Genomic DNA, 26,603 nt, shown 5'->3' on the forward strand with positions numbered 1-26,603 from the left:
AGAAGTTTGGGCAGTAGAATCCTTAGGCCTGGGAAACTGGGCACCCTGCGCTGGGTTCCACTCTTTAGAGAGTGTCCTTCTTCAAGGGGTGAGAGCTCTCAGGTCCAAGGGGATTTGCCCACCTGGAACCCCCACCCCCTTCCCTCCAAACCGGACCATGCTTCAGATATCTAAAACACCATATTGCCCTACCCAGCTCCCAAGCTTCATTCCAGGTCCTGCGTGGGCTTCTTCCCTGAGCTCATCCTCCAGAGGGTAGACTGTGCCACTGGTGTATATCCTCCATGGGTGGTCAAGGGGTGACCGTGGGGCAGCTGGGGAGAGGGAAGGGACGGGGAGAAGATCAGTGTGCAGGATGGAATGTCCAGCCACATGCACATGAGGTCCCTCTGGGTGCCTTAGAGAGCTGCAGGGTGGTGCAAGAAGACGGACTGCCTCCATTTGTACGCTTGGCCTTGGCCTTACAAATGTTAGGGGAAACCTGGTTCAGATTTGGAGTTAGAAAAGCTCAGTTGAGGTTTTGGTTTTATCTCCTAGTAGCTACATGACCTTGGGTAAAGACTCTTTCTCTGAATCTCTTTTCCCATTTTCAAAATGAGGTTAATATATCACCTACCTCACAGGATTGTTGGAAAGATTAAATGAGATAATATGTGTGAAAATACTTACAAAGTTAACTATTTACCTAAATAACACTTAAATTTTTCTTAATGATGTTCTAAAATTGGTACAAGAATTGATTTATCTGAAAATTTTTACCATTAAAATATGAGAAAAATGTTTATATTACATTATCAAGCAAATACTAAAAAAGAGATAAATAATGCTGGTTTGTCATTGTTGCCTGTTTTTATAGATAATGTCTACAATAAAACTTAGGTGTGAAGTACTATTTATTTGATTTGTACTTTGATTTTTCAGAGACAGGTCAAGTGATATGTTAACAGTGCATGTGCTATGGCTACTTTCTAGTAAGGACTCAGCTTACTTGCATTTTGATACTGCTAGGCTTTAATATTGAATATTTTTCTTAGCGTTGTGTAAACCACTATATTATTATGATTTTAATAATTTTACTAGTAAAGTAATTAACATTTTTTGAACATTTACAGTGTGTTGATTGGTAGCTAACATTTTCTTATTTAATCATCACTACAACCCTGCAAGTTAGTTTTATCCCCATTTTTACAGTTAAGAAAACTGGTACACATGAATTACACATTTTAAATGACATTTTGTCAGTACTTTTTCTTCTTGCGTTCTATTGATGTGAGTGTTGAATTACATCATGTCAACTGATGCTTTTTCAATAAATGATTGCTCTTTTAGAAGGAGGGAAAGTACTGTTAATAATTTTTATTTTTAATGTATATTTAACTTTGTTCCCAAAAAAAAGGTTGAAGACAGTGGTTAATACGATAATTGCTCCCAGCTAGCTAGTTTGGCCAGGTTCCCCAAAGCAGTCAGAGAGGGCCCTAATGAGAAGGCCTGGCAGGCTTCAGGAATGGCCCGTAGAATACATGATAGACCAAGAGGAGGAGATTTTCACTTGTCTACCAGAAGTTTTTTCCATTTTTCTCAGAAGCAATCGGTCACTCCCACTGGCAGTAATTATTTGTTGGACTGGCAGGATTGTAGAGGCAGAGCAGGAGTAGGAACATGTTTCAGAGTACAGCATGTGAACATGAACCATATGGGAAGCTCTAAGCCTTCAGCTACAAAACCATAGATTTCTTACTTGATTGATGGAAATGCGTGTCTGTTAAAGTCTGAACTTGATGAAATCAATATAACATCTGATTATTAGAGGATAGCTATGCTGTTTTATTGACGATCTTTTATGATAATGATAACGGAGTGATTCACATATTACACTAAAGTAAATAAGTGAAAAAAGTTTATATTTTCTTTTGATCCTGTAGGATGTAGATGACTTCTTTGAGCATGAACGAACATTCCTTTTAGAATATCATAACCGAGTTAAGGATGCATCTGCTAAATCTGATAGGATGACAAGATCTCACAAAAGTAAGATTTTTTCTCTGTGGCTAAAGCTTACACTTTTTAATGGAATAATTATAAAGTTATGTTACTTATAGTTTGTTGAAGTCCTGATGTAGAGCAGTGGTTCTCAAACTGGTCTATGAAACCTTGACCCCAAGACCCTTTTAGGAAGTCTATGAGGTTAAAACTATTTTCATAATAATCTTATGATGCTTTTTACCTTTTTCACCGTTTTGACTTTTATACTGATGATGCAGAAGCCATGGTGGATAAAATTGCTGATGCCTTAGCACAGGTCAAGGCAGTGGCACCAAACTGTACTAATAGTCACTGTATTCTTTCTCACAATGTATTTGTAATTAAGTAATAATTTCAATTAGGAATTTCCTTGATGAAGCAGTAAAAATTATTAATTGTAATAAATCTTTCTCCCTTGAGTACACATTTTTTTACATTCTGAGTGATGAAATGGGAGGTATGCATGAAGCACTTTGCATACTGAAGTGTAATGGTTCTCTAGAGAAGAATTTTAGTGATTGAGTTGTGACTCAACTAGCTACTTTTTTCATAGAACACCATTTTTACTTGAAAGAATGACGGACAAACTGTGATTATTCAGACTTGAGTATTTAGTAGACATCTTCTCAAAAGTAACTGAATGAGCCTGTCACTTCAAGGAAAACAACTGATAGTATGTATTGACAATGATAAAAGTCAAGCTTTCCAGCAATAATTAGAATTTTAGAAAACTTAAATCCATCACCATGAGCTTGCTTCCCAATAATTAAAGACTTGTCTGAGGAGATTGATAATGGTATTGTGAATGTGATTTTTTTGATATTATGTACTGAAGTGTGTCAACATTTGGAAGATCTGCATAATTCATTGAACTAATATTTTCTGAATGATCAAGTACATGTTACAAAATCATGTATGTAAAAGATCCATTCAAAGTGCAAGATAGACCAATGGGCTTTTTGAACAGCTTCATTGAGGTATAATTGATATCAATAAGCTGCATTTTTCAGCATATACAGTTTGATAAGTTTTGACTTATGTGTGAAGTCATTGCTGCAATCAAGATAATGAACATATCCATCACCACCAAAAATTTCCTTGTGGCGCTGTGTAATCCTTCCCTCCCACCCGTCCCCAGGTGGCTGTTGATCTGCTTTCTGTCTTTGTAGGTTAGTTTGCATTTTCTAGAATTTTATATAAATGGAATCATACAGTGTGTACTTTTTATTGTCTGGCTTTGAAACCCAACAGAATTATTTTGAGATTCACCCAGGTTGTTGTATGCATCACTAGTTCATTCTTTTTTATTGCTGAGTGATATTCCATTATATGGATATACCACAATTCTTTAACCATTCAGCTGTTGGCAACTGTTGGACATTTGGGTTGTTGCTAGCTTTTGGATATTATGAATAAAGCTGACGAACTATCTATATATAAGTGTTTGTGTAGACATATGCTTTCATTTCTCTTGGGTAATACCTAGAAGTATATTGGCTGGGTCACATGGTAAGTGTATATTTAACTTTTTTAAAAATTGCCAAACTTTTTTCCAAAATGATTGTACCATTTTATATGCTGTGCCTGAGAGTTCCAATTGCTCTACGTCCTTGTGAATGAGGATGGTCAGTCTTGTTAATTTTAGCCATTCTAATAGGTTAGTAGTGGTGTCTCAGTGTGGTTTTAATTTGCATTTCCCTAATGACTAATGATTTTGACCATCTTTTCTTATGTAAGTCCTCCAACTTTATGAGAGTTGTTTTGATCCCTCTAGGTTCTTTACATTTTCATTTGGATTTTAGAATCAGCTTGTCACTTCCTACGAAAATGCCTACTGGGATTTTGATTGGAATTGTATAGAATCTGTACCTCAGTTTGGGGAAAATTGATATCTTAACAATATTGATTCTTCTGATTCAAGAATATGGTATATCTGTCCATTTAGTTAGGTTTTCTTTACGTTCTCTCAGCAGTGTTTTGTAGTTGCCATTGTACAGGTATTATACATCCTTAGTTAGATTGATCCCTAATTATTTTTTGATGCCATTGTAAATGATGTGGTTTTTAAATTTCAGTTTCCATTTGTTCTTTACTAATATATAGAAATACAACCTATTTTCAATATTGATCTTATGTTTTGCAAACCATACTAAATAAACGATTAGTTATAGTAACTATTTTGTAGATTCCTTAGGATTTTCTACATAGATGATCATCTGCTAATAAAAAGTTATACTTCTTCCTTTTCAATTAGGATGCCATTTATTTCTTTTCCTTGCCCTATTGTACAATAGCTATACCCACCAGTACAATGCTGATGAAAGTAGTGGGGGGCGGGCATTTTTGCTTTGTTCCTTATCTTGTGGGGAAAGCATTTAGTTTTAAACCATTAATTATGTTGTCAGGTGTAGGTTTTTCCTAGATGCATTTTATCAGGTTGAGAAAGTTCTCTTAAATTCCTTGTTTTCTGAGAGGGCTTTTTTTTTTTTTTAAGTCAGGAATGAGTGTTGGATTTTGTCAGATGCTCTTTTTGCAACTGTTGAGATAATCGTATGGTTTTTCTTTTTTAGTCTATAAATATGGTTAATTACATTGATTGATTTTCAAATGTTAAACCAACTTTGAATTCTTGGGATAAATATCACTTATACCGATGGGGTTTAATGTAACAGAGTACAGAAAGTTTATTGATATGATTTTAGATTCCACATTGCTAACTCTTAAAGAAACTACTGCTTATTGAGTTTCGATATGGTATCAAAGAAGAATATCCACAATTATCAGAAAATATTAGTAAAATACCTCTTCCTTTTTCAGCTATACGTCTGTTTGAGGCTAGATTTTCTCTGCATACTTAAACAAAAACAATATATCGCAGTAGAATGAATGCAGAAGCAGATAAGAGAATCCAGCTATCTTCTATTTATTCAGACACAAAAGAGATTTGCAGAAATGTAACAGTCACTCTGCTCACTAATTTAAAAAAATACATATAGTTATTTTTCATTTGAAATGTTATTTATGTTAACATAATGGTTTTAATACTGTTCTTTTAAATCAATGAATTAGTAAATATTTTAGAATTTTGTTTTACTTTTTAAAAAAAATACAGTACATATTGATAAATATAATCTGCATAAGTGAAAGCTCTTTAGGGTCTTCAGTAATTTTTAAGAGTGTGAAGGAGTCCTAAGACCAGAAAGTTTGAGAACCTCTGATATAGAGACTCTAACTCAGTAGGGACCTAGAAATATGAACCTCCCTTTTGGACTACTGTTAGATGCTGTAATAGAAAGGAGGAAATAATTGGTAACTTTTGTTCTTGTGTCATTCTTTTAGGAAGGTTAAGAGTTATTTTTGTATTTTATTTCCTCACATCTTTGTGATTTACAGATTTCTTCTAATGAAGTAGTAGTTTATACTTGCCTGTTCCATAGTTAAGAACTATAAAGTAAAAGTGTGGGACTTGAATATCTTCCTAGATTCATTACTGATTTGCTTTAGAGCCTGTTAGACCACGTGATTGGTCTTGTGTTGGTTTCCTTGTTTATAAAATGACATTAAGGGTAAAATATCTTATACTTCTACTTCTCTATTAAGAAAAAGTTTGGTGCTCGCTTCGGCAGCACATATAGTAAAATTGGAACGATACAGAGAAGATTAGCATGGCCTCTGCGCAAGGATGACGTGCAAATTCATGAAGCGTTCCATATTTTTGTGTGGTGATGGGTTGTAATTAGTATTTGGGTGGTGAACATGATGTAATCTATGCAGAAATAGAAGTATAATGATGTACACCTGAAATTTATACAATGTTATAAACCAATGTTACTGCAATAAACAAAACATTTAAAAAAAAAAAGAAAAAGTTTGTAAATATGAAGTGGTATGTAGTAGTGTTGGTTGTAATTGTTAGGAATTAAGAATGCCCTTAATTTTAGTTTTGATGATTTAAAATGGAATCCTACTATACTTTTTTAATTTCTTAAAAAATTATTTAGTTCATAAACTAAATATCTGTTAGTTTATGGCTTATCTATTATGTGCCCACCATTGTGTTAGACAGTGGTGATTTCCAGATGAAGAAAATATAGTCTTTGCCTTTAAGGAGGGCAAAAAATTACAATACATTGTAATAAGTCTTATCATAGAAGTATGTATTATTGCTATGGAAACATAAAGAACTACAAAGGTAGAGAATCATCTGTTAAGGAAACTGAAGAAATCAGTGATTCTTATTATTTGTTTATTTAGCCAAACGGAATAGTACTTTAAGAGAGATGATAGGGAACCTATTTTACAAAATAATAATTATAAAGTCAAAGCTATTTTTTGTAATGAATTAACTTTGCCTGGACTATGAAAAATTAAGCTTTTCAGCATCATTGTGAATTCTGATGTATAAAATCAGGGCAGTTTGCATATTTCCTGTGATTCCGTAATGATGTGATAGCTGAAGAGGGCAGTGTTCTCAGAGCCAGATATTATTAGAATCCAGGAATTTCTTTCTCTAAAAGATAATTTCAAGGTCAATTTAAGCATAAAATATTAATGTATTTGTTATTAAACACAAAACTCATGGGGCCAGCCTGGTGGTATAGTGGTTAAGTTTGCGTGCTCTGCTTCGGCAGCCCCGGGGTTGCAGGCTCAGATCCCGGGCCTGGACCTGCACACTGCTCATCAGGCCATGCTGTGGCAGCGTCCCACATAGAAAATAGAGGAAGATTGGCGCAGATGTTAGCTCAGCAACAATCTTCCTCACAAAAAAAAAAAAAAACCAAAACCACACAAAACTCGTTTTTGATTCTTGCTTCTTGATAAACCAAGCTTTAAGTGATTTTTAGGTATTATTTATTTTTTAAATTAAACTTTTAGGTTAAGATAATAGTGAAGAGGGGCTGGCCCCATGGCGTGGCGATTAAGTGCATGCGCTTCGATACTGGCGGCCCGGGTTCGGATCCTGGGCGCGCACTGACATACTGCTTCTCCAGCCATGCTGAGGCTGGGTCCCACATACAGCAACTAGAAGGATGTGCAACTGTGACAGGCAACAATCTACTGGGGCTTTGGGGCGGGAGGGGAGTTGGAGGACTGGCAATAGATGTTAGCTCAGAGCTGGTCTTCCTCAGCAAAAAGAGGAGGATTAGCATGGATGTTAGCTCAGGACTGATCTTCCTCAAAAAAAAAAAAAAACAATAGTTACCATTCAGAGTCTGAAGTTTGTAGTCAAAGTTTCTTTATAAAACATATCAAAATAGATGTTTTGAGTAGCAATAAGTACAGTAAATAGAGTCACTAAATTTCAGCTTTGTCAATTGAATGTAATTTTGTGCAACATAAATATAATATAAAGATTACTGTTTTTATCCTTGTAAAAATACTGCTATTGTAAATGGGAATTTCCATACAAAGTAGGCATGTCTTGCATTGTATTACTACTTAATAATAGCAAACATTTGTATACTACTGTACTTACTATATGCTAGGTACATAGTAACATTTATTAACTCATTTAATCCTCCAAATAATTACATGAAGTGGGTACCATTATTATCTCCATTTCCAGATGAGGAAATTGAGGCATAGACAAGTTAAGTGATATGCCCGAGGTCATATAGCTGGTATATTGGGAAACTGGGATTGGACCCCAGGCAGTAATCATTGCACTATACTATCCTTTTTCTGAAATGAATAGAAGCGTCCATTATAATCTTTTCTCAACAAGTACGTTGTCCTGTGGGGCAAGCCCTAGGAAGAGTATTGTGCTGAAGTTGAGTACTTTGCTTCCTGACACCCTATGGTAATGTTCCACCATTCATCTAACTTCCCAAATGCTGTAATTTCCCCTCCTACCTCAGGTCTATTGATTGTAAATCCTACCTATTTAATTTCTTACATATGTTTTAGCTTTGTAGGTTTCTCTCTGCTCTCACTGTTCCCACTGTCTTGATCCTGGCCCTCCATGTCTGACATAGTAGTTTCCTAGTTGGTCACCCTACCTTCTCTGTCTCTTTACTTCTGGTCTTTACTCTAGAAAGCAGAGTTATCTAAAATCCTTATCAGGTTGATTTTACCACGTGTATGATTTAAAAGTGTTTAATATTCTAGTCTTTACTCTAGGAAGCAGAGTTTGTTATCTAAAGTTATCAGGTTGAATTTGAATTTACCACCACTGTGATTTTAAAATGCTTAATAACACCCATTCCCGTAAGATCAGATCCAAACTTTATCATGGCTTACAAAAAGCCTTTTTTCCACAAGATGCTTCCAATTTATTTTTCCATCTGCAACTCCCTCCACTGCCCTCTGCACCCTGCAGTGCCATAGTCCCAGACGGCTCTCTGAATAGACTCCTTCAGGTCTCCCTGGCCTTTACTCATTCTCTTCCCTTCACCCAAAATGCTCTCCCCTCCACTTTGCCTGGTAAAGGTTTGCTCGTCTTGCAAGCTCCAATTCATTCTGTAGTGTCTTTAAATCCTTCCCTGACTCACTCAGGGGGAACTGTGATTCTCCCTGCTCCCAACATAGTTTGTACCTACATCTAATATAACGTTCATTGTGTTGTGTTATAGTTGTGTTTGTCATTTCCTTCACTAGACTTTGGGTATCTCATGTTACACACACATTGTTTGGCAGGCTCAGTAAGTATTTTTGAATCAATGAATAAATATATTAAATTCTTAAAACTTTTTCCATAGGTGCTGCAGATGATTACAATAGAATTGGTTCTTCATTATATGCTTTAGGAACTCAGGATTCTACAGATATATGCAAGTAAGGATTCTAATTAAAAACATTAAATATTAATACAACAGAAAAATTTTGTTGGCAGCCCGGGCACACACAATACTTCTGACCCAGCAGGCATTTTGGAATATTTTTGTCAAAACACATTGGTAATGAGGAGCTTCTTATGACACCTGGGTTAGTGTCATTTTTTCTCCTCTCTTTGTCTCTTATTTTTTAAATCTGAGAAATAAAAATGGACTTTAACATATAACATTTACAATTTTTTTTTGATGAAAATGGGCTGATTTGTGTGTGTCTGTGTGAGAGAGAGAGACAGAATTTATGTCAAAATGTTCTTAAGTTTTGATAAAGCTTATTATAAATAAGAAATGCTATTTGGAATTAGAATATGTATGTATGTATTTCACTGGAGCCCAAATTGACTTTTAAAGTAAAATGTGATGCTATCAGTTTGCACTTTTTAAAGAGGCTGACTGTTCTAGTTTCATGGTTTAGTGAATTGTAGGGCATCCTGGGGGCAACTGGATAGGGAAGGTGTTGTGCATTTTAGTGTGGAAAAGCTCTCTGGAAGTTTACTTACACAGTAGCTGTCCTTTATTTACTTTGTGCTAGTTTTTCACCTTCATTTTAATCTAAGTGTAGTTAATTTAGTTGCTCCCGTAATATTGTTTAAACTCAACTCTTCATTGAAAAATAATTCAAATATATTTGTAAAAAATTTTTAAGTGGGAAAACTATTTTCATAGTCCACGTCTTTCTCCAGACTGCATCCTTGAACTTTTATCTAGTATATCCTGTCTCAGTAGACATAGAAGACCCAAGGTTTTTCTGCAAAGCGAGGTATAGCTTACACTAATTAACGTGCTACCTTCCCAAAGAGTTAGTTCTTAAGTCTTTGATAAGAAAAAGTTAGCCTTGCCGTGTGTCATCTGACATAAACCTGTCAAAGCAAGTTCTTTTCAATAAAGCAAAGTTCATCAAATTGTGTTTTTGCTTTCATAGTATTTGCGCTAATCCAATTATAATGTCATGTATAATTACATATTTTACAGAATACTCTTTAATAGTTTGGTGTCAGGATATTTTTTAGTTGGTGCCAGCATTTGAGAGGCTATTTAGTTAAAAGTGAAAGTGAATTCTGAGATAGAAATTGCTTGTTCCTTTCTGTTGTTTTCCAAAACAAAGCAACTCTATTTGAAAATGTTTAAAATGGAACTATCAGATAACTTCAAGAACTGTTCCTTTTAAATCAGTCTTTTGTCTCTTTGGATGAGATTGTTTTGTGCTTCTGTAATAATTTTGAAGGTGTATGCTTTATTTAGTTTTATGTGGCATATTACTAAAGAATATCAAGACAAATATTTAAGTTTAATGTATGGCTTAGACTGTCATCTTGAAGTGAGAAGATTTTCTGCAACAACAGATTTCAGGTAATCTGTTACATGCGTGGAAGTGGAGTGATTTTTGTTGAACTAAATGAGATCAGCAGTGAACAGGACCATTAAATATTATAATGAGATAAGAATGTTCATTATTAATATGGTTTGGGGGCATATTCTCTGAAGATTTGAAATGGAAAATTATTTCAGAGGTAGCTTCTGATGAAATATTTTTCCTTTCCAGGTTTTTTCTCAAAGTTTCAGAACTGTTTGATAAAACAAGAGTAAGTACTATTAATTAACCTTTGGGATTAACTAATTAACTATTAATTAACTAAACCTCTGCATACAGTCGTGTTTAACTTGTTGTGGCCGTGTTTAACTTTACTGAGGAAGATGCGTTATACTTCAGAAGGATGAAGAGACAGATTTAGATGTGAAAATTTGAGAGTTTTTCAGGAAATTCAGTTTTTGTTATGGCCTTTTGGTATTGGTGTAAAAGTTCATATTTTTGATCGAAAAACATGTTAATTTTGGAGACTGGGTTTATTTTTATGAAGAATGATCTTTTTCTGGGGTTTCATAAGCTAGGAGGAAGTCATAGATTCATTATAATTTTACCGAGACTGTATTGCTTTTGATCTCCCATGAAACAGTTTTAAAACTGAATTGTAAAAAAAAAAAAGTGAGTTGTGTCAATACGAGGCAAGTGAACAACTACAGAATATTTCATTCATTACTATGTTTTGGTTTTGGTTTTCAGGGACCAGTCCTAGATAAAAACAATATAATATTATTTAACATTTTTTATCAGTTGATAGAACAGTGAAAATGTTTATTAGATGTTTAATGGTACTTAGCTGAGAGTGGTGGCAGCTAGTCTGTTGTAGAAATCTGATTTCAGTATGACCTTGTCAATTGAGTGATGTGTAGTGGAGACAAGTAAAAGAAGAGGAGATGTTCTCTCACGAAGGAAAAAGTTCTTAAATACATAAATGTTATACCAGAGTCTGTATAACCCATTATTCTGCCTTTGATATTTGTACCAATGAGCATTTTCTGGGAAGATATAGTTGTTTTTCTGTGCATTTACATCAAAACAATAGGGATCTATCACAAAAGAGCCTTATAAGTCAATTCTTTCAGAAGCAGATGTTGAGATGGGATTAGATGTACAAGAGATTTATTGTGAAAAAGAGGAAGGAGCGGGACTAGACAGGAAGAGCCTTCAGACCGCAGTGCAGGTCTACACCTGTGAGAGGAGAGGGCAGAGGCAGGAAGAGTTTCAGACTGTGGCACAGTTCTAAGATAGTTTTCTCCGAGTCAAAGGGGAGTCCCTGAGCCAGAGTTGCCCGTTAGAGGAGTTCTGCGTCAGGCAAGAATGGGCCGGCACTGCTACCCCTGTGCTCTCTTTGGCCAGGTGTACTGAGGCAAGGAGGCGAGGATGAAACAGAACCTTCATACGAACATGGTTCTGGATCCAGGGAGATTGCAGTTGGACTATCAGCTATCCTCCTTGAAGCAAGCAGTTTCTCTTGAAGGAGATCGGAGTGGCACATTTCCATAGCCACACGATCCTTGTTTGCTTTAGTGTTTGCGTGTTGTTCTGGTTATTATTGCATGTAACAAACCATCCTAAAATCAGTAGCTTAAAACAGCAATTTTATTATGTTAATCAATTTTTTGGGTCAGGAATTCAGAAAGGGCACAGCAGAGATGGCCTGACTGCTCCATCATGTCTGGGGCCTCAACAGGGAAGATAGGAAAGCTGGGGGCTGGAATCATCTGAAGACTCACGTGTCTGGGAGTTGATACTGGCTGGCAGCTGGGACTTCTGCTAGGGCTGTTGGCTGTAATACCTACATGTGGCTTTTCCATGGAGCTTCTTAGGCTTCTTCACAGCATGGTGGCTAGGTTCCAAAATGAGCGTCCCAAAAGATGGGAAGTGGAAGCTGCTAGTTTCTTAAGCCCTGGGCCAGGAAACTTGCACAGCATCACTTCTGTGTTGATCAAGCAGTCTTAGAGCCCAGATTCAAGAGAAGGGAACACCAACTCTACTTTTTTTTTTTTTTTTCTTTTGTGAGGAAGATCAGCCCTGAGCTAACATCCGTGCTAATCCTCCTCTTTTTGCTGAGGAAGACCGGCTCTGAGCTAACATCTATTGCCAATCCTCCTCCTTTTTTTTTCCCCCAAAGCCCCAGTAGATAGTTGTATGTCATAGTTGCACATCCTTCTAGTTAAAAATATGGAACGCTTCACGAATTTTCGTGTCATGCTTGCGCAGGGGCCATGCTAATCTTTTCTGTATCGTTCCAATTTTAGTATATGTGCTGCCGAAGCGAGCATGCAACTCTACTTCTTAATGAAGGCAGAGGAGCCATATTTAAAAGCATCGAACATCTATCTAGCATGTTATCTAAATTTATCTAAATCAATTTTGAATAGACTTTGTGTCTATGCTCTTATCTGTTAGGTTAAGAAGTTCCATAGGTTTATTTCTCCATGAAGTAATATTTTTTAAGAAGCTTCAAGTTTTTTCTAACTTTTTGTTGAAGTCTATTATATATATAGGAAAGAGCACATATCAGAAGTGTACAGCTCAGTGAAATTTTACAAATTTAACACACCTGTGTAATGGACAGCCAGATCAAGAAATAGGACATTACCAGCAACCCAGATGCCCTGCCCTCCTTCAGCTGCCTTCTGAGTCACCACCTCCTGCAAGGGTAACCACTATCCCAGCTTCTAACAGCAGAGATTAGTTTTATTTTCATTATTAATGAAAATAAATGCAATATGTATTCTTTTATGTCTGGCTTCATTTTTTCAGCATTATGTACATAAAATTCATCCATGTTGTTGCACGTAGGTATAGTTCCTTCATTCTTTTTTTCTTTTCTTTTTTATTTATTTTTGCAGGGGAAGATTCGCACAAGCTAACGTCTGTTGCCAATCTTCCTCCTTTTTTCTTCCTTTCTTCCCCCGCAGAGGCCCAGTACGTAGTTGTGTATAGTTGTAAGTTCTTCTGGTTCTTCTGTGTGAGCTGCCACAATGGCGTGGCTCCTGACAGATAAGTGGTGTGTTTCCGAGCCTGGGAACCCAACCCAGGCCACTGAAGTGGAGCGTGTGGAACTTTAACCGCTAGGCCATCAGGGCTGGCTCTAGTTCCTTCATTCTTATTGCAAGAATATACCTAAATTTATTTATCTGTTCTACTCTTAGTAGGCATTTGCATAGTTTCTGGTTTGGGGCTCTTTACGAATAGTACTGCTAAGACCATTCTTGTATATCTTCAGCTGAACGTAAGTATGTGTTTTCTGTCAGGTGTATGTAACTAGGAGGGGAATTGGTGAGTCATAGGTTACCCATGTGAAACGCTTGTGTCGGTAGTGCCAAACTGTTTCCCAAAGTGACTGTACCAATTTACATTCCCACCGGAATGAATGTGAGCATTGGGTTGCTACACAGCTTGTTAATACTTGGTATCTTTTTTATTTTAGCCATTCTGGTGGATGTGTACGGTTTTTTTATTTTAACTTTTTATTTTGACAGTAATTTCAGACATAGAGAAAAGTTACAAGAACAGTACAAAGAATTCCTATACATGCATCACTTAGATTTTCTGAAAGTTAACGTTTTTTACCTTGCTTAAAGTTTTTATTCTAGGAAGTCCATATTCATTCTTTTTTCTGCTCTTTGTGCACATCTCTTTTTTCTAAGATAAGAATTAATTTTAATATAGCCAATATGATTGTCAATGATTTCCCTTAATGTCATCAGATATCTAGTACACAGATGTTCCCAGTTGTCTCATAAGTGGCTTTTTACAGGGGAGTTTGTTTGAATCAGGATCCACACAAGGTCCCTATACTGTATTTGGTTGATGTAATACATCTTTCTTTATCCTCTGTCTCTCCAGGCTGAATGAAGAGTTGTCATCTTTTTAGTCTGACGTGGCTATTTCCCATGTCATCCCAACTCAGACTAACCATGTGTGTTTATTACTCTTTACTGTCTTCAAGCACATTTTGCTAATGTTTGGAGTATGTTTTCTGGTTGTCTTCAGCAGGAGGATTGATTTGAATTACTTAGTCTACCATTGCCAGCCTTTATTACTTTAAAATCATGTGTACATATCAATTTCCATTGAAACGAAGAGAGAAAATATAAGTGAAGCTGAAAGATAGTATTGAAATTCATTATAGCCAAGAACTTGAGTCAAATATGGAGTCCTTCCATAAATTCACAAGTCTCATTTGATCTCATCTTCTTTTTTCTGTTCATTTTTTGTCAGAGTTACAAAGAAAAGTAACAGGCTAGTAAAGGAGAAGGGAAGAAAACCTACATTAAATAGGAGTGGATATTGTAGTTATTTATAACTTTTTTTTACAGCAATTAAGAAAGAAAACACTGAATGTAGTATGTAAGTGCTGATTAAATGCTCATTTTTTTTTTCCTTTTTCAGAAAATAGAGGCACGAGTGTCTGCTGATGAGGACCTCAAACTTTCTGACCTTTTAAAATATTACTTAAGAGAATCTCAAGCTGCTAAGGTAACTTTATTGTTCATTGTTTTTTAAAAAGGACTGTTTTACAAAAAGCCATCTCTCTGGAGGTCATGAGACTTAAGATTGTTAAAGATGATTTATCTCTCGATTTTAAATTATATTTTCAAGTGTGAATTTTTTTTTCCACCTTTTAGAAATTGTAGGTCAGGGAACCCACATAAAAGTTTCCTCTATAAACTTCTGATACAGTATAGTCTGGAGCTTTTTTTTTTAAAATAAATTTGGTAGATTTATTCAGGTAAAATACCTGCAAAAACAAAAGTATAACCCCCAAATAACAGTAGTATAGCTAAAGGATTCCTAATTTGGTCTTTATGAGTCCTCTATTGAGGATAAGAGAGCCATAAATCAAAGATTTGTTTTATTTTAAGGCAACTCAAATTTCCTTTTGGAAGTCTGTCTATGTGCAAGACTAAAAATCTTACTAATCAAAAAAATGTTTAACAAAATCATCTAAAAAGCACTGAAAACTTAGTGGCTTAGATACTCCAAATTTAGTGTTAATTTATGAATTGAATTATTGTACAGAAAATTCTCATCTGAGCAGTGGTGCTTTGAATACCATTCTTTCATTCCTTATCAAATTATAAATAACCCTCTTAACTTAGAAGACTTTAAATTCTTGCAGATATACTGTCCATATCAAATTATTTTAAATCACATTGTGTCACATAAACTGTTTACATTGGATGGGCAGGGATAAAATGAATTGTTCATTTTTGTAGACTTTAAATTCATTATTTTATTATAATATGTAGTAGTTAATAGATAACTTTTTAGAACATGGCTTTAAAAGTAAATCGAAATTTTTTAGTAAGCACAAGAAAGAATTGAAATTTAATTGCAAGAATTAAAACTAAAATAAGGTATCACTACACACCTTAATTAGAATGGCTAAAATGAAAAAAATTCTGACAAATTATAGCAACTGAAACTGTCACACACTGTTAGGGGGAATATGATACAATACTTTGGAAAAGTTTTGCAGTTTCTTAAAGAATTAAACATACATCTACCCTACGATCTAGTCTTTCTAGTCCTAGGTATTTGAAAGCATACATCCCCACAGATGTTCATGGCACCTTTATTTGTAATAGCTGAAAACCAGCAACAACCCAAATGTCCACCAACAGGTGAGTGCATAAACAAATTGTGGTATGTCTGTACAGTAGAGTGCTACTCAGCAGTAAAAAGGAATGAACTATGCATCACTCAACAACATGGATGAATCTCAAAATAATTTTGCTAAGTGAAAGAAGCCACACAGTAAAGACCATAGTTTACACTAAAGTTCACCCTTGGTATTGTACATTCTCTGCATTTGGACCAATGTGTAATGACTGTCCACCAGTATAAGTATTGTACAGAATAGTTTTACTGCCCTAAAAATCCTCCTTGCTCCATCTGTTCATCCTTCCCGCTAACCCCTGTTGATTTTTTTTTATTGTCTCCATAGTTTTGCCTTTTTCAGAATGTCATATAGTTGGGCCTTTTCAGATTGGCTTCTTTCACTTAGTAATATGCATCCAACTCTCCTCCATGTCTTTTCATGGCTTGATAGCTCATTTCTTTTTAGCACTGAATAATATTCCATTGGATGTACCACAGTTTATTTATCCACTGACCTACTGAAGGACATCTTAGTTGCTTCCAAGTTTTGGCAGTTATGAACAAAGCTGCTATAAACATCCATGTGCAAGTTATTGTGTGGACATAACTTTTCATCTTCGTTGAGTAAATACCAAGGAGCACAATTGCTTGGTCATATGGTAAGAGTATGTTTACTTCTGCCAAACTGTCTTCCAAAGTGTCTGTACCATTTTGCATACCCACCATCAATGAATGAGAGTTCCTGTTACTTCACATCCTCACCAGCATTTGCTGTTATCAGTATTGTGGATTTTAGCCATTCTAACAGGTGTGTAGTGGTATCTTGTTGTTGTTTTAATTTGCATTTCCCTGATGACATATGATGTGGAGTATCTTCTCATGTACTTATTTGCCATCTATGTATCTTCTTTGGTGAGGTGTCTGTTAAAAAAAAATGGATTGTTTATTTTCCTATTGTTGAATTTTAAGAGTTCTTTGTATATTTTAGATAACAGTCATTTATGAGATATGTCTTTTGTAAATACTATGTCTTGGTCTGTGGCTTGTCTTCACATCTGATAGTGTCTTTTGCAGAGCGGAAGTTTTTAATTTTAATGAAGTCTTAGTTACCAGTTATTTCTTTCAAAGATCATGTCTTTGGTCTTGTATCTAAAAAGTCATCATCAAACCCAGGGTCATCTGGATTTTCTCCTATGTTATCTTCTAGGGGTGTTATAGTTTTACATTTTACATTTAGGTCTGTGATCCATTTTGGGTTTATTTTTTTTTGAAGGGTGTAAGGTCTGTATATAAATTCATTTCTTTGCATGTGGATGTCTAATTTTTCTAGCACCGTTTTTTTTAAAAAACTGTCTTTTCTCCATTGTATCACCTTTGCTCCTTTGTCAAAGATCAGTTGACTGTATTTTTGTGGGTCTAGTTCTGGGCTTTCTGTTCTCTCCTGTTGATCTATTTGTCTCTTCTTTCACCAGTACCACACTGTCTAGATTACTGTAGCTTTATAGAAAGGCTTCAAGTAGATAGTGTCTGTCCTCTGACTTTGTTCTTCTCCTTCAATGTTGTGTTGGTTATTCTGTGTCTTTTGCTTCTGCACGTAAACTTTAGACTCAGTTTGTTGATATCTATAAAATAACTTTCTGAGTGTCGGCCCCATGGCTTAGCGGTTAAGTGCACGTGCTCCATACTGGCGGCCCAGGTTCGGATCCTGGGCGCACACCAACACACCTCTTGTCCGGCCGTGCTGAAGCCACGTCCCACATACAGCAACTAGAAGGATGTGCAACTATGACATACAACTATCTACTGGGGCTTTGGGGGGAAAAAAAGGAGGAGGATCGGCAATAGATGTTAGCTCAGAGCCAGTCTTCTTCGGCAAAAAGAGGAGGATTAGTACAGATGTTAGCTCAGGGCTGATCTTCCTCACAAAAAAAAAAATTTTTTTTCATAACATAACTTGCTGAGATTTTGATTGGGATTATGTTGAATCTATAGATCAAGTTGAAAAGAACTGATTTTGACAATATTGGTCTCCCCATCTGTGAACATGGAATATCTTTTCATTTACTTTGTTCTTCGATTTCTTTTATCGGAGTTTTGTAGTTTTCCTGATATAGATTTTGGATGTATTTTGTTATATTAATACTTAAGTATTTCATTTTCTGGGGTGCTAATGTAAATGGTACTATATTTTTAATTTCAAATTCCACTTGTTCATTCCTGGTATATAAGAAAGCAGTTGACTTTTGTGTATTAATGTTGTATCCTACAACCTTATTATACTCATTTATTAGTTCCGGGAGTTTTTTTGTTGATTCTTTCAGATTTCTACATAAACAGTTGTGTCATCTGTGAACAAAGACAGTTTTATTTCTTCCTTCCCCATCTATATACTTCTTATTTCCTTTTCTTGTTGCATTAGCGAGGACTTGCAGTCCGATGTTGAGAAGGAGTGGTAAGATGGCACATCCTTGCATTGTTGCAAAGCTTGTGGTTTGTCACCATGAAGTATGATGTTAGCTGTAGATTTTTTGTAGATGTTCTTTATCAAGTTGAGGAAGTTCCTTCTAGTCCTGGTTTGCTGAGACAGTCAACTGATTATTGACAAGGGTACTAAGACAATTTAGTGGGGAAAAGAATAGACTTTTCAACAATGGTACTGAGACAACTGAATAGTCATATAAAAAAAATAAAGTTGGATCCCTTCCTCAAACCATGTATAAAAATTTACTAAAAATGGATCAAAGAGTTAAATTAAATGTAAGAGCTAAAACTGTAACATTTTTAGAAGAAATCATAAACATAAATCTTCATGACCTTCGATTAGGCGTTGGTTTCTTAGATAGGACACCAGAAGCACAGCAACGAAAGAAAAAATATTAAATTGGACTCTATTAAAATGAAAAACTTTTGTGTGTCAAAGGACACTATCAAGAAAACTGAAGACAAGGGGGCTGGCCCAGTGGCATAGCAGTTAAGTTCGCACTCTCAGCTTCGGCGGCCCAGGGTTCACAGGTTTGGATCCCGGGTGCAGACCAACATACTGCTTGTCAAGCCATGCTGTGGTGGTGTCCCATGTAAAGGGGAGGAAGCTGGGCACAGATGTTAGCCCAGGGCCAGTCACCCTCAGCAAAAAAAGAGCAGGATTGGCAACAGGTGTTGGCTCAGGGCTCCTCTTCCTCAAAAAAAAAAAAAAAAAAAACAACTGAAGACAACCCACACTGGGAGAAAATATTTGCAAATCATATAAGTCCTTAAGAAGCAACTGGTATTCAAAATATATAAAGAACTCTTATAACTCTAAGGACAAATAGCCCAATTTAAAAATGGACAGAGGACTTGAAACACATTTTTCCAAAGAAGGTATACAAATGGCCAACGAATACCATAAAAAGATGCTCAGCAATCACTAGCCATCAGGGAAAGACAAATCAAGACCACAGTGAGATATCACTTCAGACCCACTAGGTGGCTTTCAACAAAAAGAAAGAAAAGAAGTGTTGACAAGGATGTGGAGAAATTGGAACCCTCATACAGTGTTGGTGGGAATGTAGAATGGTGCAGCCACTTTGGAAAACAGACTGGCAGTATCTTAAAAGGTTCAACATAGAGTTCCAGGTGACCCAGCAGTTCCACTCCTAAGTAATGAGATATGAAAAAGTGTCCGCACAAAAACTTATACACAAATGTTCATAACAGCATTATCCATACTAGGCAAAAAGTGGAAACAAACCAGATGTCTGCCAACTGATGAATGGATGAATCATCGTGGTATATCCATACAATGAAATGTTATTTAGCAATAAAAAGGAATGAAGTACTGATTCATGGATAAACTTGACACTTTATGCTAAGTGAACAAAGTCAGACACAACAGGCCACGTATTTATATGATTCCATTTTTTTATGAAATGTTCAGAATAGGCAAATCTGTAGAGACACAAAGCAGATTAATGGTTGTCTAGGGCTGGGGGGTGTGGGAGGAAATGGAGAGCGACTGCTAATGCATATGTGGTTTCTTTTTGGGTGATGAAAATGTTCTACAATTGATTGTAGTGATGATTACACAACTTTGTGAACATACAAAACCGTTGAATTGTGCACTTTGAGTGAGTTATATGGTATGTGAATTATACCTCAATAAAGCTGATTTATAAAAAAGCATTGAGAAGAGTAATTGGCATGTGGTATTCAGTGTGTGAGTGTTAGCTCTGATGATGATTGGAGAGCTATGAACGTAAGCACTAGGTACACGCAGCCTGTGTTACCGTGAAGCACTCTCTTTTATAGGATCTCCTCTATCGACGATCTCGGTCACTAGTGGATTACGAAAATGCTAATAAAGCACTGGATAAAGCTAGAGCGAAAAATAGAGACGTTCTGCAGGCTGAAACGTCCCAGCAATTATGTTGTCAGAAATTTGAGAAAATATCTGAATCTGCAAAACAAGGTACTGTTATATTGACCTTTGATCATCAAGTGTGCTTTAGACTATTGTGTAAATTCAATAGTTAATCCGAATCTCTCTTGTTCACAGAACTTATAGATTTTAAGACAAGAAGAGTTGCTGCATTCAGAAAAAATTTAGTGGAACTGGCAGAGTTAGAACTGAAGCATGCAAAGGTAGTGTCATATTAAAGATTTCATAATTTAAGTGACTTTGGATTTAGAAATGAGTCAGGAAATTGATAATAATCCTTCAGTGGCAGTTTCCTTGTGCAGAGATACTGTAAGAACTATTCCTGAATTGGAATTGTGTTTTCCAGGATTATTTCACTGCTTCAAAACATTTAGTTTTAGGGGCCGGCCCCGTGGCTTAGTGGTTAGTGCTTGCGCTCCGCTACTGGCAGCCCGGGTTCGGATCCTGGGCGCACACCGACGCACCGCTTCTCCAGCCATGCTGAGGCCGCGTCCCACGTACAGCAACTAGAAGGATGTGCAACTATGACATACAACTATCCGCTGGGGCTCTGGGGGAGAAAAGGAGGAGGATTGGCAATAGATGTTGGCTCAGAACCGGTCTTCCTCAGCAAAAAGAGGAGGATTGGCATGGATGTTAGCTCAGGGCTGATCTTCCTCACACACACACACACACAAAAAAATTTGGTTTTAGTAAATAAAATCCTTCTTCTAGAGTTTTTTACAGTATTGTTTACTTCTAATTAGGCCCTTTCTTGTAGTTAACATAAAGATAAAGCTTAGCCCAAACCTTATAGTAATTTTTAAAATAGAGAAGCGTAGAATTGAGAGAGATTGTAAAGATCACCTAATTCACACAAGAATAGCATCTCTAATGTCTCTAATGGTCAACTCTGCGAGACTCTAGTACCTGATATGTGAAACCAGTACCATTTTCTGAGTAGCTGTTAAAAAAAATAGGGCCGGCCCCGTGGCCTAGTGGTTAAGTTTCACACGCTCCACTTTGGCAGCCTGGGTTCAGTTCCTGGGCACAGACCTACACCACTCATCCGCAGCCATGCTGTGGCAGTGACCCACATACAAAGTGGAGGAAGATTGGCATAGATGTTAGCTCAGGTCGAATCTTCCTCAGCCGAAAAAAAACCACGACATGTGACTGGGCCAGCCCGGTGGTGTAGTGGTTAAGTTCATGCCCTCTGCTTCTGTTGCCCGGGGTTCGTGGGTTCAGATCCCGGGTGCCGACCTACACACTGCTCATCAAGCCATGCTGTGGTGGCGTCCCATATACAAAATAGAGGAAGATTGGCACAGATGTTAACTCGGGGCCAATCTTCCTCACACACAAAAACTAAATAAGTAAAAATATAAATCTTCCTTAAAAAAAACATCACTTAAAAATTTATTTAAGGGGCCAGCCCAGTGGCGTAGTGGTTGAGTTCGCACACTCCACTTCGGCGGCTCAGGGGTTCGCAGGTTTGGATCCCGGGCACACAGGTATGCACAGAGTATCAGGCCACGCTGTGGCAGGTGTCCCACGTATAAAATAGAGGAAGATGGGCACGGATGTCAGCCCAGGGCCAATCTTCCTCAGCAGAAAGAGGAGGATTGGCAACAGACGCTTAGCTCAGGGCTAATCTTCCTCACAAAAAAAAAAAAAATGTATTCAGAATTCCCAAAACTATAAATAAGTATTAAAGAAATTTAAGTAAACTTTTAAATGTTATTTTTTGATACATTTATAGCATTTACACTTATAAAGTTATTAAAGCTTAAAACTACTGAGATTTTGGGGGCGCTCGCTAATGAACACAAATCTACCTCTGTGTAACTCTGACCAATATGTCCAAGTTTTCTCATCTAAAATAAGAAAGATAAGTTTCATTCCTTTAATTACAGTTTACCCTTCCGATATTTGAATACTTTATATTCTTTATGTATCTTCTCTCCTCCAGGCTAGACATCCTTGGGCTAAAGATTTTCATCCCCTACACCTCAACAATCTTTTCGTGATATTATTGCCCTCCTCTCATTGCTCTTCTGAAATATTGTGCCTGGAAGTGCAAGCGCTTTCACATCCACCTACTAATTATTGTACAGGTTGCTTCTTACAGCGTGTTTTATATGTATAAGATGAGGGGTTTTGAAACTGCCATATTGCACCAGCTTGATTTGGCTTATACTCACACTTTTTTTTTTCTTTTCTTCCTCTTATAACTCAGTTCTTGAACCACAAACCTGTAGTTGTGTGTTTTGGCGGTATTTTTTAGTAATTATTTTTCATTTTTGTTGTAAAAAACACATAACACAGAGCCAGCTCTGATGGCCCAGTGGTTAAGTTCGGCAGCCTGGGTTCGGTCCCTGGTCACAGAACCACATCACTTGTCTGTCAGTAGCCATGCTGTGGTGGCGGCTCACACAGAACTAGAAGGACCTACAACTAGAATATACAACTATGTACTGGGGCTTTGGGGAGGAAAAAAACAAACACATAACACAAAATTTACCACCTTAACCATTTTTAAACGTACAGTCCAGTAGTGTTAAGTATATTCATGTTGTGCAACAGATCTCTAGAACTTTTTCATTTATTGAGCATTTAATTTTTAAAATGTGATTGCAAGCCACATTTATGTCTGTTAAATATTAGCTTGCTAGTTTTAGCCCAGCGCATAGAGTTAGTTCTTTTGGAAACTTGGATTTGATCAGATGGTATTTGACTGTTATACTAGTCATTCCTCCCAAGTGCTGGACATTTGTAATTTATGTGAACTTCCCTTTTATGTCTTCATCTAAGTTTAGATTTAAGAGATTGTTCAGGGGGCCAGCCTGGTGGCTCAAGTGGTTAAGTGCACACGCTCTGCTTCGGTGGCCCAGGGTTCGCAGGTTCGGATCCCTGACGCGCACTGACGCACTGCTTGTCAAGCCATGCTGTGGCGGCGTCCCATATAAAGTAGAGGAAGATGGGCACGATTGGCAATGGATGTTAGCTCAGGGCTGGTCTTCCTCACCAACAACAAAAAAAAAAATTAGTAAAAAAATAAAAATAAAAGATTGATCAGGACCAAAGGAATCAACGTTGTCAATCTAATCGTAGACGTGTGTGGCACCAAAAACAGCTAAATTTTTAGTTCCCTTCCTTTCTTTCTATCCTGATTGGTATGAACTCATTAATTAATATTCTTCGGTTGTAGTTAGATAGTTATGAATTCACCTATTTATACTATCATCAACCATTGTTTTTTCATTTTATCCATGAAGGATATAAGAAGTATCAAATTCCTCATTAAAATCAAGATATATGTTGCTTGATTTCCTGGTCTAATAACACTGTCAAGAGAAAAATCTTTTGATAAGCTTGGCATGATTTATTCCTACTGAGCCTGTGTTGGTTTCTAATGTTCACTGTTTTTGTTCTTTTTAAAGAGGTTATAAACTGTCCAAGATTTTGTTACAGATCAAGGAGAGGTTGGCAAATTACAACCTGTCTGTTTTTGTACAGCCCGTGGGCCAGCAGTGGTGTTCATATTTTTAAATGGTTACAAGAAAAGCAAAAGACTAATATTTCATGACCCGATAATTGTATGAAATTCAAATTTAATCTGTAAATAAAGTTTTGTTGGACTACAGCCAAGCTCACTCATTTATGCTGTCTGTGGTGGCTTTCACAGCAGAGTTGAGTAGTTGAAACAGAGACCAAATATCTCTCAAAGTCTAAAATGTTTACTGTTTAGTGCTTTAAAGAAAAAGTTTGCTGACCCTACTATAGATTGATGCCAGCCTCTGATTCCCGGATTCTATACTTTTTCAAATCCTTTCTCAAATCGTTCTTTGTGTTCAGATTTCTGATCGCTCTTCTAGTCCAGGGGCTCTCAACTGGAGGCGATTTTGCCTGGCAGGAGACATTTGCGGTTGTCGCAGTAGCTCGTGGGTGGGTTACTACTGGTATGTAGTGGGTAGAGGCCCGGGATGCTGCTAAACGTCCTACAGTGTGCAGGACAGCCCCCACAAGAAAGGATTATACACCCCAAAATGTCAGGGGTGCTGAGGTTGAGAACCCCTGCTCTGGTGTTTAAGTTTTCTTTTTTTTTCTTTTTTCTTTCTTCTTTTTTTTTTTTTTTTTTTTTTGCTGAGGAAGATTCGCTCTGAGCTAACATCTCTGCCAGTCCTCCTCTGTTTTGTATGTGGGGCGCCGCCACAGCGCGGCGCCCAATGGGTGCTGCAGGACCACGCCCTGGAGCCGAACGCGGGCCGCCGATCGGGGCGCACCAAACTTACCCACTATGCCCCGGGCCCCCCGCGCCCCCCCCCCCCCCCCCCCCCCCCGCTCCGAGATTTCTTAATGATTTTGTAAATCTGAACAAAGTCCCATTTTGGTCCCAGGATCCACATAAATTATTCCAAAAAGACTAGATATTGGTTAAAGTCACAGCAAGATGGTTTAAAACCACTTTGGATTTCATCTAGTATAACTGGGATATGTCTTATCACATAATTGAAATCTGGCTATAACAGAAAACTAGGTAGTTAGGTCATTTTTGTGTCCTTGAAAATAGTCTCGGATTCTTTATTAAGGCAGTATAAAATGTATGAGGAGGAGGGCAGTAAAAAAAAATAGAAGCGATGACGCCGACTCGGAGGCTGTGCAGCGAGTCCTCACGTGCCCTGTTGGTAAGGGGGTGAGCGCACGCCCTTTCGGGGGCCAGTTTGCAGTGTGTCCCAGTGCAGGGTGTGCATCTGTTGACTCACCAGTCCCACTGAGGAGTATACCTTTAAGAAGATAATCTCACAAATACGGACAGGCTCAAAGTCATTTGTCACAGTTCTCTTGTCACACTGGCAAAAAATTGACAGTAACCAAAACACCTAAAATTTTTAAATGTTTATTTTCCCTTAATTTCAGACTTTCAGAAAAGTTGCAAGAGAAATACAGAGAATTCCTGGATGCCCTTCACCCAGATTTCCCAAGTGTGCACGTTACCACATCTGCGTGTCCTTCTTCCTCCCTCCCTCCCTCTCTTCACACGTACTCACACACGTACACACACACCCCTTTGCACACTATTTTTGTCTTAAGCCATGTAAGTTGCAGATAGATACCTCTTCATTCTTAAACACTTCAGTGCGAATTTCCTAAAACCAAGTAATTCTCTTCGATACTCAGTACAGTTATAAAGATTAGGAAATTAATATTGATAGAATGCTGCTATCTGATCCAGAGACCTTTATCCACATTCCACCAGTTGTCCAAGTAATGTCTTCAATGGCAAAAGGAAATTCAAGATAATGTGTTGCATTCGGTGCACATGTCTTTTTAGACTGCTTTAACCTGGGAAAGTTCCGGAGCCGTTGTATTTCCTCACGCTGGACACTGTCAGAAGCACAGGCCCGTAGGCTGCCCTCCTTTGGGGTGTGTCTGATTACTGGGTTTGGGTCATGCGCTTGGGCAGGAACGCCGCGGGGGTGATGCTCGGATCTCCTCCCTGCAGCACAGCAGAGGCACGTGCTGTTAATCTGCTGCCTTACTGGCAACGTGTGACTTGAATCATTTTCTTAAAGTGATGTCTGCAGGTCTCTCGGTGGCAAAGTTACTATTTTACACTTTGGAATTAAGAAGTATTCTGTGGGGAGACCCTTGGGCCTATGGAAACACCCCATCACTCAACCAGCACCGTCCCACAGAACTTTGTGCGAAGATGGAAATATTCAGTCAGCGCTGTCCAGTATGGTAGCCACTAGCCACATTGTGGCTATCGAGCGATCGAAATGTGGGTAGTGCAACTGAGGAACTGAGTTTTTATTTCATTTTAATTGACAGGAATTTAAATTTTAGATGGCTTCACGTAGCTAATGGCTACAGTATTGGCATTTCAGCCCCGCACTGTTTTTAGCATCCATTCGTGACTTTTTGCCTGAATCAGTTATTATTACGATGGTTGCCAAATGGTCACTTCCTGATCCCATCGTTCTTCATACATTTTAGTCGACCTTCTACTCTAAGGAGGAGGTGTTCCTTCACCCCCATTCATAATTAATGTGACCTGAGTATACTCACATTTGTCTTTAAACGTGTCTCTAAATTTGGATGCCAGTTTATGTGTTTTACAAATGGGTACTTGGGTATGAATTTCATAGAAAATCTTTGTATCGGGGCCGGCCCGGTGGCGCAAGCGGTTGGGTGCACGCGCTCCGCTGCGGCGGCCCGGGGTTCGCTGGTTCGGATCCCGGGCGCGCACCGACGCACTGCTTGGCAAGCCATGCTGTGGCGGCGTCCCATATAAAGTGGAGGAAGATGGGCACAGATGTTAGCCCAGGGCCGTCTTCCTCAGCAAAAAAAGAGGAGGATTGGCGGATGTTAGCAC

At 37.5% G+C, this 26,603-nt stretch overlaps 1 protein-coding gene and 2 non-coding genes across 6 annotated transcripts in view; 2 read left to right on the plus strand and 1 right to left on the minus strand.

Annotated features, from left to right (window-relative positions):
- The window catches only part of SNX6 (sorting nexin 6), a 51,392-nt gene that overhangs the window by 23,577 nt on the left and 1,212 nt on the right, over positions 1–26,603 (plus strand). For 3 of the 4 annotated variants that reach the window (XM_087422672.1, XM_087422677.1, XM_087422692.1), the window contains 7 exons: positions 1,923–2,028; positions 8,721–8,796; positions 10,396–10,435; positions 14,617–14,703; positions 20,116–20,275; positions 20,363–20,448; positions 25,145–25,322. In XM_087422672.1, the coding sequence (XP_087278798.1) occupies positions 1,923–2,028; positions 8,721–8,796; positions 10,396–10,435; positions 14,617–14,703; positions 20,116–20,275; positions 20,363–20,448; positions 25,145–25,322 (733 nt within the window). The remainder of the gene's footprint in view (positions 1–1,922; positions 2,029–8,720; positions 8,797–10,395; positions 10,436–14,616; positions 14,704–20,115; positions 20,276–20,362; positions 20,449–25,144; positions 25,323–26,603) is intronic. The other variant, XM_087422683.1, reaches the window with a different exon arrangement.
- On the plus strand, positions 5,633–5,739 carry LOC147917422 (U6 spliceosomal RNA). The gene has a single exon (XR_015551824.1). It is a non-coding gene; the product is annotated as a U6 spliceosomal RNA (small nuclear RNA).
- LOC147917423 (U6 spliceosomal RNA) lies at positions 12,391–12,497 on the minus strand. The gene has a single exon (XR_015551828.1). It is a non-coding gene; the product is annotated as a U6 spliceosomal RNA (small nuclear RNA).

Source organism: Ceratotherium simum, chromosome 3, assembly GCF_057802395.1.
Source record: "Ceratotherium simum simum isolate JZ-2026a chromosome 3, ASM5780239v1, whole genome shotgun sequence".
Lineage (NCBI taxonomy): Eukaryota > Metazoa > Chordata > Mammalia > Perissodactyla > Rhinocerotidae > Ceratotherium > Ceratotherium simum.